Raw genomic sequence first — 14799 nt, forward strand, 5'->3', positions numbered from 1 at the left:
ATTGGAATGAGATTTATCCAAACCAGTTTGAAGCTGAAGCTGATAGCTACAGAAACTTTGTTAGGGAATGACTTCATCCAATTACTTTGATGGTGAAGCTGATACACTCCATGACTCTAGTCTTGAATACTGTTTGCTTGTTCTGTCTCCTAGAAGCAGGAATATTAAAATTGGTTTGGTGGATTCTACTGAATAAGGGTTCCATAGCATTCAGTTCTTGCTTGGAAAATGCCAGTTGTTCATATCCTCCTTCCTTAGGTATTCCACACAACTGTGATCCACTTTTATTTCACTTTTTGTAATGCTGGTGCCACCTGAGGAGAAAACCAACAGCCTTAAACTTGTATTTGTTTTTTTTAATCAAAACTCTGGGCTCTTGTAGTTATCTTTCTGCTGTTTTTCAGTTCCCTTGCTAAGATAAAATATCGACAATTTGTGCAATTCTCATAGAAACTGACCAAAAAAAAAAAATGACAAATGGGTAGGAAAGGGGATTGCTTCCTTACTAAAAAAAAAAAAAAAAAGGTGGAAAGGAAGCTACAAAAACATTTCACCTATCCATCTGACCTTGTTGGTTTACTTGCTAAGGAAACATTTGTATTAAGTTTTACTTTCATAACCACTGTCCGTAGAAAACACACACACAAACATACGTACATACAGAGGAAAATAAGTATGTCTTATTTTGTCAACCTCCACATTCTCCAACTTTTTCACAAGATATCTGAAATCTATTCAGCTCAGACTTAGCAGACTTGATTCCTTAGGCACAAAATATTCCCATGGACACAGGAAACACATTAAAAACAGTCATGTTGGAATTTATAATTTAAAATTTGGATTTTAATCTTATAGTGGCCAATCAGATAAGTCTGCAAGCAAGACATGTGTGCAATGCAATGGCCCTGTCCCTACTTGTAGTTTAGCACAATACTATCATGCCATGATTTTCGAATCTTCCTCCACGGTCACAGTGTAATCCTCATCTCATCCCCCTCTCATGAATGAAATAGCCTTAAATTGTCACTAAGTGTACCTGTATAAAAGTAGTCTTTTCCTCCTTAAGCCAACACTATGCCACCCACCTTCAAGGTTTGTAAAACCTGCAGTGCTTCACCACCCATTGTCTTGGAGGGGCTATCATATGCATGTTGAAATTACCAGCCATCCAATACTTTTCCTGGGGAAGAATAGGGGACATATTTGTGAAGTTCTGTTTTAACCCTGAAATATTGCCAGTGGAAATCATTAGCTTCAGCAGTAGCGGCCTATTTTTCTAGTGTCCAGGAAATAAGGAGTGATGTTGAACTAGACTTTTGTAATTTCTTTGCCAGTTTCCCTATACTTGTCAGTTTCAGTCACTCTCCTATTACAATGAAGTAGGACTGGTAGTTGCCCAGGAATTATCCACTTCTACTGGACCCAGGTAGTTGCTTGATATAATCTGAGGGAAACTCTAAACAGTTTGGTCTGGGTCAAAGCTAATTGTGAATGATACAAACCCCAATGCTGTATTCATTTTTACATGCTTGACACTGCCCTAAGCATAGAAGAAGCACTGAGGAAAGGAAAGAAGGTGGTTTTTTTTTTTGGAACTCCTCTCCAGCTGGTGCTGGAGCTTTGTAAGAAAAGAATTGCCTATATGACTAAATAACTTTGTTGCTTATTTTGTGCTTTGCTGTCTAGAATATACTACTGGATCATTTTTTCTGACTAGAAATAATTAACAGGAAGGTAACATTTCTGTGTACCTCGTATAAATTTTGTCTTCCTTAGAAAAAAGAACAATGCAAAGAATTGGTTTTTTTTAAAGATTCTAGCAACCCAAATGTATGATGCAAATCATTTTATGTAGGTTATCTCCCAGAGGTGGGGTCCTATGACTATCGGTCATAGTTTTGTAATATAGGGTCCACCTGGGTATAAGGAATGAGGCTGTAAATGCAGGCAGGGTGAAGCTTACATGGGGATTTGAAGATTAGATTATAAATGTAATGGGATATGTTTTGACAAAGAATTATTCCTACTTAATGCATTAAAAACTAGCACTTATGATACTCTTATTATTCCTAAGACCAGAGATAGATTGGAAGTTATCTATTTTTCATATCTTTTTTCTTTTCCTTTTCCTTTTCTTTATAATTTGTATTTTCAATTTTCTTTTTCATTTCTAACTTTTAACTTTGTAATTTTAAAATTCCAATAAAATACTATTAAAAAAAAAAAAAGAATGAGGCTGTGAAGATCCAGCTGCCTCTCAGTCCCTATGAATGGCTGATAGGCTCTGTATTCTTGTGGATGCTCTTCCCTAAGAGCAGCTCCAGTGAATTCAGTGGGACTAACCTTAGTGCACACACGAGGTACACAGGATTTTGCTGTTCCACAGGCTGGGCCCGCTGCTGCTTTTGAGCCCAGAAGATATGCAATGTCTGAAAGGTGGGGAAGAGATTCGGATGCCAGGCTGCTGCTTGATCGCTTCCCAAGAACAGAAGAGCCCCCAAATGCTTTGGAGGTGAAAAGATCAGCTGCAAAGGCAGTGCCTCATGACCCCCTAAAGGGCAAAGAGGAGGGTTGACAGCTTAACAGAGCTCCTTAGTGTGATGAGCTTCTTCCTTTGGAAGAGGTGGGCACGCACCCACACCCGGTTTCTCTCTGGCTCAGGGTGGCCCTGCCTCTGCTGCTACTTGTTTTGATGTTCTATAATTTCTATTGCATTCCTGCTTTCTGCGAGAGCCTCGTGCTCTGCTAGGGAGTGGGCTACCAATTTAACAATCAGGAGGGCCTTGGAACTGGGCAAGAACATGCCAATTGTACTCTTACCGCCAGGTTTCTCTTTCCTAGGGCCACTGAGGGGATGTTCAGGGGCATCATCTAATCCAGCGGATTCGCAGAACAACTGTGATCAAATCCCAGTGAACCAGTTGGTGACTATAGAAGAAAAGAAATGAGGTGGAGTGAAGTGATGAAACCCAAACCCTGGGAAACACTGAAGAGGGAGGAGGGACAAGGGTTCCCTCTCTCCTTTGCTGAACCGCAAACAATGAAGCAGCTCCTTTACAAGCACCCGTCCCACCCACCCCCCTCCCCCAGGGGCTTTCCAGACTCAGGGGGTTCTTTCTCTGGCTACCAGGCAACGGGGCAGAGGAAGAAGAGGTCGCTGGAGAGCGGCCCAGGCAAATCCCCGGCCGAGATGGCAAAGGGGCCCGGCCCAGCCCAAGTGGGGCGACAAAGCCCAGAGTCCTCAGGTCTTGCCAAGCAAGGTACAGCCGCTCCTGGGAGCCAGCCCTTCCCTGCCTGCCGCCCTCCAGGCCACTGAATCACAGCTGCTATGGCCACTGTTCCCCCTTCCGCGCAGCCGGCAACTCGAGCGCAGTGGATGGTCCGGGACGGCTGCAGGAATCCGCCAAAGCTGCCGCATATCCAAAGGGCCCGTCTGGAAGAAGCGCGCCGGAGTCTGCCGGCTGATTTCCACAGGAAACCGACCTCACCGTCCGGCCCTTCTCCAACAGTCGGTACCAGGGGCAAATGCCCTCTCAAGCCGGTAGGTTAGAAGCCGCTAAACCACCAGCAGTCCGTTCTGTTCCTAAACTCATCCCCTTGGATGGCCGGATGCGTTTATTGCTATTCAGACAACCATCCTGTTACCCCAGCAGTACATGCAAAAAGGAAGCATCTCCAGGGGAGCCGGGTCTCTTGCCTCCGTGTCCGGATCCTTCTCGCCACGCTGCCCTCTTCCCCAACGCCTCGTTCATTCAGTATCCCCACCGAGTTGGAACCCCACGGGGGGTGCTGATCCTCAACAGCTGCCGGAAGAGAAGGGTGGAAAGGCAGCAGCAACCGTTTCCCTCGGGAAGGAGATGCCCGAAAGGTGGTGGTGGAGGAGGAGGAGGAGGAGGAGGAGGAGTAAGGTGTGGCGACGGAAAGGAGCCAGTGCTGTGCTGCGCAGAGCCCCAGTGGCGGCGGTGGCCCGAGCAAGAGTCTGACGACTGGGCATTGCGGTCTGCGGGCTTTCCGACATCTGCTCCGAACGGTGTTGAGCTTATTAAAGGCGCCCCACTGTCCTCCCTCTGCAGAAATGGAGCAGTCTTCCTCTATTGAACCCTCATCCTCATAATCTCTTGTAAATCGTGTTGAGGGAGCTACCCAAATGCAGATTTCTGCGAACTGGTCTGGGCCCTCCTAGCCAGGTACTCGAGAGTGACAACCCACCCCTCTAAATAGATCACTTGGATGTAGGGCTGATTTCACCATAACTGGCCACTGATCAGGTTTCTTTCAAGCCTCTGCTCCCTCTTGCTGAGTATCAAACTCACTGAAATGAAGAAGAGTTCAAACATCATGCAAAATTATGATTTGCTTAACTATGGTTGATTAAACAATAATAATTATAAAAGGGGACTAATTAATGGACCTTTTAATTATAGGACAGTTCCCTTCACACCCTACCTTCTTTTTTGGTAGGGATTTGGTGCCTTGGAGTGTCTACGGCAGGCAGAAATGCAGCCTGTCTCTCTTTTAATATCCATGCTTTGGGGTCTGAATTAGGTTTTTGAGTCATGGTGTGGTTAACTACATGGACTTAGTTCATAAAGAGTATGTGGCATTGCTCCCCCCCCAATCATGAAAGAAGTTAAGACTGAATCTGTGGGCCAACATTGCATGTCTACTCAGAAGTAAGCCCAGCCCTATAGAAAATAACATCTTAACTCTTGGCCAGTGAATCTATGACTGTCATTGTCAAATGGCTTAACTAGGGTGGAATCCTGACTCTCTTCTTGGCAAAGCTGGTGAAAAGTAATGTAAGCCCCCCGACCCTCCCACCAAATCAAGCTTGACTACTGGAGACCTTCATGGGTTTCTCAACTTCACAGCCCTGTGATTTTCTCAAAGTCTAGAAGAATCCCACCCATCCAGGTACTAACTAGGGCTGACCTTGCTTAGCTTCCAAGCACAGGCAAGATTATCCAGGGGCTGCCATCTGCTAGGACAAGACTGAACTTCTCCATTTGGAAACATTCCTGTTATAGTTGCCCATTGATTCTCATATCCCTGTTAGAGAATACTTTCCTTAAATCCACTAGATTTATAAAAGAGTTACAAACTTTGGAATATTTAAGGAATCTTCATCAAGCAAGCTGACTAAAAATCCAAGTTTGTATGGGTGTGGTTCAGTTTCAGATAGAATAAAAAAGATTCTCTAGGCATGATAAGTGGATTGCTTATTCATTTATTAAATCTGTAGACCACCCAGGGTTGTTGGGAATCAGGCAGCATACAAATTTAACAAACAAACAAACAAACAAACTTCTTTTTTCTGGTACAGAAATAGTATTAGATTGCACTAGGACCTCTCCTCAGACTTTCTGGGAAGAAGAAATAAGAAAAAGTAATTGATAGCCCATTTTTACAGGGAAAAAAAACTTTTACAGTAAAGAAAGAGGGTTTTATAACACCTATGCCTGGGTGAGTGTTTTCTCTTATTTGGCTCAGTTCCCTTTTTATCAAATGCTACTGTTTAAAACCCTGCATTTGTTCATCTAAAAACTGTCTAGTTGATCTGCCCTCTATGTTTTACCTACCAGGAGATCTGTGTATCTCACAAACCATGATTTTTTTATTTTTAACAACTGGATGTTTCCCAATTAGAGGAGTGGGCACTAAAATGGAATATGCAGTTCAATGTAAGCACATAGAAAGTGTTGCTGATTGGAACAACAACATATTCTTAATTTTAAATATATGCTGATGTGACCTGAGATCTGAGATGAAAATCTTCTCTGTGAAATCTTAATTTCAGGCATACATTGATTAGGAGCCAGTTTGGTGTAGTGGTTAAGGCACCAGGCTGAGTTCTAGTCCCACCTTAGGCACAAAGCCAGCTGGGTGACCTTGGGCCAGTCACTGTCTCTCAGCCCTAGGAAGCAGGCAATGGCAAACCACTTCTGAAAAACCCTGCCAAGAAAATGTGACCAGGAAATAGTTATTGGATTGTTTATGAGACAGTTCAGTGAAAACCTGGACCCTGTACTTACAGTGGAGCTACTGTGCATACATTCTGTATAGATCTGACCACCCTGTCTCAAGAAAGATATTATAGAGGTAGAAATCGTGCAGAAAAGGAACACATTGAGTAAGAGGGCAAAGCACTTACAGCCTCCAGTGTGGAATGGTTACAAAGGAAAAGGGCTAGTGGGAAGGGATTTACAGTATTTATGACAGAGCGGTGTAGGTTGTGATGAAAATGACTAGGGAGAAGTTTTTCTCTGCTTCTCACAGCAATGAAGAAATGAAGATAAATAGTGACCTGTGCAGTATAAGGAATATGTGAGCACAAAAGGTCAGGTATTTGGGCAACTTTACCAGAAGGTAAGACAGACTCATGGAGAGTCAGGCTATTGCTAATGGTTGTGATGGCCATATATTAATTCCAGGATTTGAGGCAACAAGCCTCTCATCCAGTTGTCAATGAACATGAGGATGGTATTATTTCCTTTGTGGGCTTCCCATAGTCAATGGTAGCAGGTTGAGTAGGGCTGCAGTTTCACTGGGCTCCTCTAGTGATGAGTTGATGCGTATTAATACTTCAACCCTGCAAGCTTGTAGGCCCAATAGGTGTCTATAGAATTTAGGGAGGAACTGAAGAATGTGTGTGAGAGAGGGATTGGGTAAAACGATCCATAATCCAGTTAAACAAAGACTAGGATCTAAAGCCATGTAATCTCAATTCTTCTGTGTAATGGGTTTTTACGGTGTCCTGAGGACAGCCTAATTTAGATGCAAAATTAAGCCTGCAAGAGCCCCTAGGCTCGTCCTTTTAATAAGAGGGAAGCTTGTCTTTCAGCAGCTCCTTCCTATCCAGAGGATAGTTGCAAGAGAAGATGTAAGAGGATGTCGGCTGAGCTGCAAGGCTTCTTTACCTGGCATAAATCCCATTTCCAATGGATTTAATAGAAATTAAAAATACTGATTTGAAGAGACATGCGAGGCAGCCTCAGCATTTTTTCCAAAGGTGTGGCTAAAATGCTCCATGTTGGCAGTGGGATTGTGCCCACTGACCCAGCAGTGGCCCTCGAGCATCTCCCTAGAACCGTTTAGGGATTCTGGAGGGATTTCAGGGGACAAATGATCGTCTACCGTCATATTAGTTTAAGCCCCTTTTCTCCAGCTACTTTGTCTCAAAGTTCTTGGCGAGGGCTGGTAGGTTGGTAGAAGGGGAAATCCCCTCTCTCTTTTCCCTTGCTAACCGGGGCCCAGAATGTGCCTGTTTCCTCCAGATTTTCATCTAATTGCTCTGCCGTGGATCATCATAAGAACCGTTAAAATAAATATTCTTCCACGCGTCAGTTCCAATGTTTTAATAAAAGGTATTTAAGCAAATTGCTGGGGCTTCCTGAGCCAGCTGGAAAATAGCCGATAGAGTTCTATAACAAAAAGGAGACAGGCTTTGGGCGAGCCGAGGACCACAATTTGTTCAAAAGAGAGCGAACACTCAGCTCAATAACTGTCTCTGCTCTTCCCCCAAGGCCGCCCACCACGGAAGGAATTTATTTCGCCTGGGCAGCAAATTGCAGAAAGCCAATTTTCCAGGCGCGAGGCGTCGAAAGAATCGGACACCGTGTCCGGATTCCGATTAAGCGTGCCGAAATCTTTCTGCGCAGCGCCTAGAATCTGAAGGGTTGACAAAACCGCTTCGTGGTTCAGCGCAATTTTTTTTAAAATCAGGGAAAGTTCTAGCTAAGGCAGTGTTCTCAAGTTTGTGAAGGGCTGCTCTCTGAAACTGATTTAAATCGTTTCAAAACGCTGTGGAGGACACGCTTGCTAGTGAGAAATGGCACTTAGTTGAAACTTTAGCAGACTCTTTAAAAGATATTCGCGATATATTTTCCCCCGTTCCCTCCCCCAATATACGATTCGTTTTTAAGATAAGTCTTTGAGAAAGACTGACTTCACTGGACAACTTTTCATAGTAAAGGAACCTTTAAAAAGGCATTAAAGTCAGAAGGACTTTTCGATTCCTGATGGTTGAAGCATTGCAGTTTCCCACGCTTCTTCTCTCTCGATATTTAAATAGCTACAGTCTCCTTAGGGTTTTGTTTAGCTCTTTCCTTTGTCTTTTCTTTTCTTTTCATCAGTTTGGCTAGAGCAGTAGAGGAAAGTGTACCGCCTGTTTTCTTAGGCAACTTCTGTTCACTACCGACAGGATGGGGCGGGGGGGGGGGCGGTCCTTTGAGCCTCTTCCCGCGTGGAAGTTACATCCCACTGTCTGCAAGAGATATGGATGGGTCTCCAGGGCAAAGGGGGCTCGCCCGGGCCGGAGATAAGTGGCTCGGTAAGTGCAGGGTAGTGTCGCATTGTGGCCCGTGAGTGTTTACATTGGGCGGGGGGCGGGCGGGGGGCGGGCGGGGAGAGGGGCGGGCTTGAAGTTCCAAAGTGGTTGTGAAACCTATTCAAATTCGCCAGCCAGCCCGGCGAAGTGGAGAGCCTGGCTCCGTACTGCTCCCAAAATGTTATTGTTTTGTCGGGTCCGAGGCGTGTTTGGACTCCTTTTCCCCCCACCAGCTGTTGCGGGTGCTGTCATTGCGGCATTTTATTCGAGAAGCAACAAAACTCTCCTTCTGTCTCCGGGCCCCGATCTTTCTCGCTATTGGCTGGGAGGCGAGGAAGGCGTGTGTCCGAGCCCGTTTCATTGAGCGGAATTCGGCGGCGTGACGTCAGTCTGCCGCCCCCACCCCCGCAGCACTTCGCTCATTGGTGCAGCCGCCTGTCCAGGACAATATTCATTGTTCTTGACCGGCTCGGGCGAGCAACGTGGCTATAAAAACGCGCGCTAGAGGCAGAAAGGTGCTTCTTATTAACTGTATTCTCCGGCAGTCTGCAGCTTAGCTGGAGCGGATCCGGCTGGCCAGGGAGACCCGCTCCGAACTGTAAGTCTTCCGTCCCATCCGCTTGCCGGCACGTTCGCTTTCTTGCAACCCCAGTGGAAGTTCATCCCCAGGCTGCTCAGGTTAAGCCCGTCCCAGTATCCGGCCCAGGCGGGAACCGTGGGTGATTTTTCTCTCGCCAGCCTTTCTTTTAGCGCCTCGGCTCGAACCAGCCCTGCAGCCGTTTGCTCAGAAGAAATACCCCTCCGGAGGAATCTGTTCCCCAAGAAATATTATGGGCACTGCACTTCCGGCTCCACTTAATGTGATTAAGGGGACAGAGAAAAAGAGAAGCCAAAGTAGAACTGAAGTAGCGAGGAAATATTTATCTTGCACTAGTAAACTCTTTGGAGAAGAAATCTTGTTTGGTCGGTTTACGAAGGAGAAAAGTTGGTTTTCTTTGCAGCCGCCTGGCCTGGTATAGATTTCTTTCTGACTAGAGACGAGTGGAGGGGGCGCACAGCGAAGTTGGCTGTAGGAGTGCTGGCCAGTTAAAAAATTCCTCTAGCATCAGAACAAGGATTAATCCTAAATCGCCCCGTGGTTTGCTTGGGTAGTCTTTAAAAAAATGCTTTGATGCGATCTTGTGAAAGTGGGTGGGCCGATATCATTGGGAAACAATAGGGAGCAAATTCTAGATGGGACGTAAACGTAGCTCTAGTAGGAAGAGTCGAGCACACTTTAGCCAAATAAGTAAACAGTTCGCAAACGTTCGTATTCGGGTTGCCCCTTTCACATCGAATTTCGGGTACGGGTGGCGCTCTGGTGCTTGGAGGGAGAGAGGCGAGGCGAGGCCGGTTTTTTAGTTTCTGTGGAGTCCTTGGGGTTCTCTGAGCTTGGTTCTTTTCTTGGAAACGTTTCATTACCCGGCTAGATAACTGCTGGCAGTAAGGGAGAAACAAGAGAGTGCACTGAGGTTTGGGATAGGAAGCTGTCGTGTGATCCTCAAAGCAGTTGAGCAGTTTCTAAAACCATCGATTAAACTGCAGCAGAGTCACGATGAGGGCGTGGCTTCCTACTCTTAATTATTTTAATTAGGTTTCTCCATAATGCTGGAAATGGGGGGGGGGGTAGGATATTTTTGTGGATATTTATGGGTAAGGATTTAAATCCATAGATCTGAGAGTAGAGTACAAGAATAGGTCGTTCGTCGGGGCTTACAAGTAAAGAATGGTGATTTAAAAAAAAGAACTGCCTTCACCAACATATTGGCCACAAGCCAACTGAATTAACAAATATGACCTCTAAATCCCCTTGAAGTCCCCGGGATTTAGCTCTCCGTCGTTCTTGGTTGGAGTTAACCCCGACTGGAATGAACCAGACGGGCTGTAGTTTTTCAGCACCGGCGCCAAACTTTTTCCGGCGCGCGCGCGCGAGTTTGGGCTGGCCTCTTTGCGCTTTGGCTCCGGGCTTCGCCGACGCACGGCCCTCGGCGGAAAGCCCCGGCCGCGGTGGGTTGGAAGCGTTGCTGCCAGCCGGCTGGGCCGCTCCGTTGCCTGACGCCGCTTGCCTCTCTTTCCTTCGCAGGCGGCTGGGGCGGCGGGCCAGCATGGACTCGGACGCGAGCCTGGTGTCGAGCCGCCCTTCGTCTCCGGAGCCCGATGACCTCTTCGTGTCGGCGAGGAGCAAGAGCGGCGGGGGCTTCTCGGCGGGCGGCGCCGTGTCCAGCTCGACGCCCAACGATTCCCCCGCGGAGCTGAGCGCGGAACTGCGCAGCGCCATGAGCGCCGCCGGGGTGGTCGTGGTGGACAAGCTGGCCTTCAAGTCGCCCTCGTCGTCGTCCTCGTCGTCATCGTCGTCCTCGACCTCCAAGAAGGACAAGAAGCAAATGACGGAGCCGGAGCTACAGCAGCTGCGCCTGAAGATCAACAGCCGGGAGCGCAAACGGATGCACGACCTCAACATCGCCATGGACGGGCTGCGGGAGGTGATGCCCTACGCGCACGGCCCGTCGGTGCGCAAGCTCTCCAAGATCGCCACCCTCCTGCTGGCGCGCAACTACATCCTGATGCTCACCAACTCCCTGGAGGAGATGAAGCGCCTCCTCAGCGAGATCTATGGCGGCCACCACGCCACCGGCTTTCACCCTGCTGCCGCCGCCTGCTCGGGGGGCCTGGTCAGCCACGCTGCACCTCTGCCGAGCCACCCAGCTTCCCACGCCGTGCACCACCCCATCTTGCCCCCTGCCGCCGTCTCCAGTGCCTCTCTGCCCGGCTCCGCGGGGCTGTCGGCCGTCAGCTCTATCCGACCCTCTCACGGCTTGCTCAAGTCTCCTCCGAGTGCTGCGGCTGCAGCTGCGGCCGCTGCTGCCGCTGCTGCCGCCGCCGCCCCCCTCAGCAGCAGCTTCCAGCACTGGGGTGGGATGCCGTGTCCCTGCAGCATGTGTCAGGTGCCGGCCCCGTCGCACCACCATGTCTCCGGGCTGAACGCGGCCAGCCTGCCCAGATTGACCAGCGACGCCAAATAAAGGGCGGCGCGGTGCGGCGGGAAGGAGGGAGGGGAGGGGATGCAACCGGGAGCGGGGATGACCCCTTGGGGAGGGGAGGTTGCCAGGACTTAGCACGCCCACGAGCCCAAGGTAGGTTTCCTCCAGGACTTTCCGGGAGAGTGAATCCAAGGCCCTGGACGCTAAAGGCCCTCGGAAAAGGAGTCGGTCCTTCGCGGAACTGCGCTGCTCCACTGTCGGCCCCTGTGGGGTGAAAATGCAGCTATTGGAAGCTTAGAGTCGAGTTTCTTTTCTTTCCCTTTGCAAGGACGGTGAGGACGCGGACCTAAGTTAGACACTCGACTTCAAAGATAGGAACCCAAACTACCGATCGTTTCTCCCCACCTTGGTTTTTTTTTTTTTAAAGTAGGGGGGCATATTTGCAGGCCGACTTAAATCTTTCACCTACAATTTCGTTGTAACTGGGAAACCTTTGGGGCCAGAATTCACAGAGGGAATCGCATGGTCTTCTCTCCTGAGTGAGCGGTACTTGTTGTACAGTATAAATGTAGGGCTGGTTCGAGATGCTTGTATGGAAATACACCCCACTGATTTCAGAGTAGTTGGCTTTCAGCCTAAGTGTAATATAGAACTTCCAGAAACAAACTGATCCTATTATCTACGCAGAAGGAAGCAACTGGTCTTGGGCCTGATCCAACCAAAGTTCAGTTTTAAGTGCCACTCATCTCTGCCTTGAGCCTGACCTCGGAAAGTTCATTCCAAAGTGAGTCAGACAGTGGAAAGGCCGTTGCAGCCTTCGCTGTTGCCTGGAAGCTCTGGCAGGATCGAGCCCAAGGCCTTTAGGATCGCAATGTTGTACTGGGAGCAGCAGATACCAGGAAACCAAAATAAAGTGAATTCCCCGCATCTGCTGTTGCCTGGGGGGGGGGGGGTGTTATGCGTGGCATTCCTAGAGGCTTTCTCTTTGCAGGAGCAAAGGGGTTCCTTTTGAGTTTACTGAGTGTGTGGGCCTATGGATTAAGGCCTTTTTTTTCCCTTTCAGAAGCCACAACACTTCCTTTTCTTGCTTGAGCATAAAGGTTAAAAGAAAAAGGAGGGGAGGGAGACATTAAGTTTTGCTTGTGCTGCAATATTTACACCCCCTCCCCACCTTCAGGGCTTGTTTCTGAATAAGGTCTCCCTCTCCCCTTCTTAGCTCTGTCGCCTTCAAGAGATTTTTTTAATCACCTGTTTATTTTTATATATATAAAAAATAAAGAAATGGAAAAGTTCCTAAATATTTATTATTTGGTTGCAAAAAAAGAGTGACCCACTGTTCACATTTTTAAATAATGAGAACAATTAAAAGAAAGAGAGAAGATGGACGTCTGTTGTCTTTTCCCTTCATTTCCACTGAGGTGCTCTGTCTTCAGAAATATGGGGCCAGAGCCTCTTTGCACGGCCGTTAACTCGTTAACTTCAGCGGGTGGGTGTACTTGATGTTCCCCCAACAACGGGGCGTCTTACTTACCTTTTCTAACTCCCTCCAAAAGATTTCTATTCTCCAGAATAGAAAGTGACTGCCGAGTAAAGAGGGATTTGCTCCAACTGCAAGAACTAACATGCCACACCCCTAAATGCAAAGGGACGCAGCCAAGTCCAGATTGGGCCACATTAGTACTCTTCTAGTACTGCCTGGGAAGATCTTTTGGGGTTGGCCACAAGCAGTCTGTTATGGTGACACTAAGGTTTGCACGTGCAAGGCTTTATTTTGCCAGGATCCTACACACCTCATTGACTGCCTCTTCCGTGCATGCTCAACAAGCCTAAATGATACATGGGTTGCCTGCATTACAGTTGGGCCAGTATTCAATCAGTTGAATTGCCACCCAAATTGTTCTAGGGGAGAGATTGTGAAATGGCCCCCTGGGGCACAAATTGAGGTTCTAATTTCATGTCATCTGTTTTCAAACCAAACGAGCTCTTTCACCGAGTGGGGGCATTTATTCGCCCTGGGAATATGATCAACATGCACCGTGAACACATTTTCCATCTACACGTCTTCTGGAAAGGAGTTTCCAATGAGGCCGCGCTCAGAACCCCGAGCGTCCCGCAGGACTTGACCTCTTGAGCCGCGTTAAAGCGCAAGCCCAACAACGGGATACAGCCATTGCAACTTGTTTCTACCGGGTCTAGTCCTAGAGGCTGGACGGAGGGCAGGGGTTTTTTAGCCCTCACCATAATCTTGCTTGGCTTAGACCTCCAGGAGGCTGAAAAGCACCTTTTGGCATCATCTCTTTCCTCAGAATGCCCCGACCAGGCGGGAGGCAAAGGTTTTTAAACTCGCTTCCTGAGACTTTTTGTTTTTTGTTTTTTGTTTTTTTACTGTCCGTACAGTTTTCTTGGCAAGATTTTGGAAATGGTTTGCCATTGCCTCCTTCCTAAGGCTGAGAGAGAGGGACTGGCCCAGGGTCACCTTTATCCCTAAGGCAGGGCTAAAACGCCCAGTCTCCCAGTTTCTATCCTGATGCCTTAACCACCACATCAGGCTGGCTGCCTCCTGGAACGTGTCCACTCTCAAAGAAAGCCTTTGTACGTTTATAGCTAGAATCGCATCTGGACAAGCTTTGGGTAAACTTATTCCAGTCCCGCCCGGACCACCCAAAGTTTGGAAACTGAGGTTTCCCCTCAGCCACGAAATTCACTAGAGGCCTGTCACTCTGTCCCTCTTTCGACCTCCGAGGCTGCTTGTGAGATAAAAGGAAGAGAGATCCCTGCCTGCCTTGGGCTCCTGGGAGATAGAAATCTAAGGAATAAAATTAGAGCTTTAGAGGGGCTCAGACGCACAACAAGGAATTAAAACACCAAGCTAAATATCGTTAGGGATGGGGAGAAAGTGGTGGTGAGAATGCACACATGAGCATCGTGCAACCCAGCCCATGAACTACGGATGTAGTTCTACGATTAAAATATAAATATAAATTGAATTAATACATTAAATTTAAATAAAGTAATATACATTAAAATACAAACTATTCTATTTAACTTCCCAAGGGTTTTTCATTTGATTGACCACCTGTTCACTATTATTCACCACTTCAGCCATTGAATTACTTACTGCCAGTTTTTGTTTTTGCTTCGAGAGAGGAAAAAAAAAGAGAATCACCTGTTTTGGAGGCAATCTCTTGAAGCTCTCCCTAACTTTCAAGAGGCAAGGGAAGTTTGTATGAAAGAGACAGAGAGGAGGAAGGGGAGGGAATGTTATCAAAGTGTCTCTTACTATTTGAAATGAAATTATCTGAGTATCTGGGATCTCTTGAGTGTGTTCTTTCTAGCCAGGAGGAACTGTCGAAGTCGCAGGCAGGCAGGCAGGCTGGAACATCTGTCATTTCAGAAATCAGACCCTGCAGATCAAGTATCCGAGTGCCAAATTGTCGGAGCTCCAATCCCGAG

The 14799-nt window shown here is 47.5% G+C and overlaps 1 protein-coding gene across 1 annotated transcript; it reads left to right on the forward strand.

Annotated features, from left to right (window-relative positions):
* The first annotated feature begins 8807 nt into the window (after nt 1-8807).
* OLIG2 (oligodendrocyte transcription factor 2) lies at nt 8808-11388 on the forward strand. Its single transcript, XM_007434435.2, has 2 exons — nt 8808-8924; nt 10449-11388. Exon 2 carries the CDS (start codon nt 10471-10473, stop codon nt 11386-11388), a length of 918 nt encoding a protein of 305 aa, XP_007434497.2. The 5' UTR covers nt 8808-8924; nt 10449-10470.
* The last annotated feature ends 3411 nt before the right edge of the window (nt 11389-14799 follow it).

This window comes from Python bivittatus, unplaced genomic scaffold (genome assembly GCF_059951505.1).
Source record: "Python bivittatus isolate LINGU-HERP-01145 unplaced genomic scaffold, Pbiv_v1 ctg000350_np1212, whole genome shotgun sequence".
Classification (NCBI taxonomy): Eukaryota; Metazoa; Chordata; class Lepidosauria; order Squamata; family Pythonidae; genus Python; species Python bivittatus.

Bases quoted from the DNA above. Each gene is read 5' to 3' on its own strand.
- OLIG2 (XM_007434435.2), top strand. From the start codon at position 10,471: ATGGACTCGGACGCGAGCCTGGTGTCGAGCCGCCCTTCGTCTCCGGAG.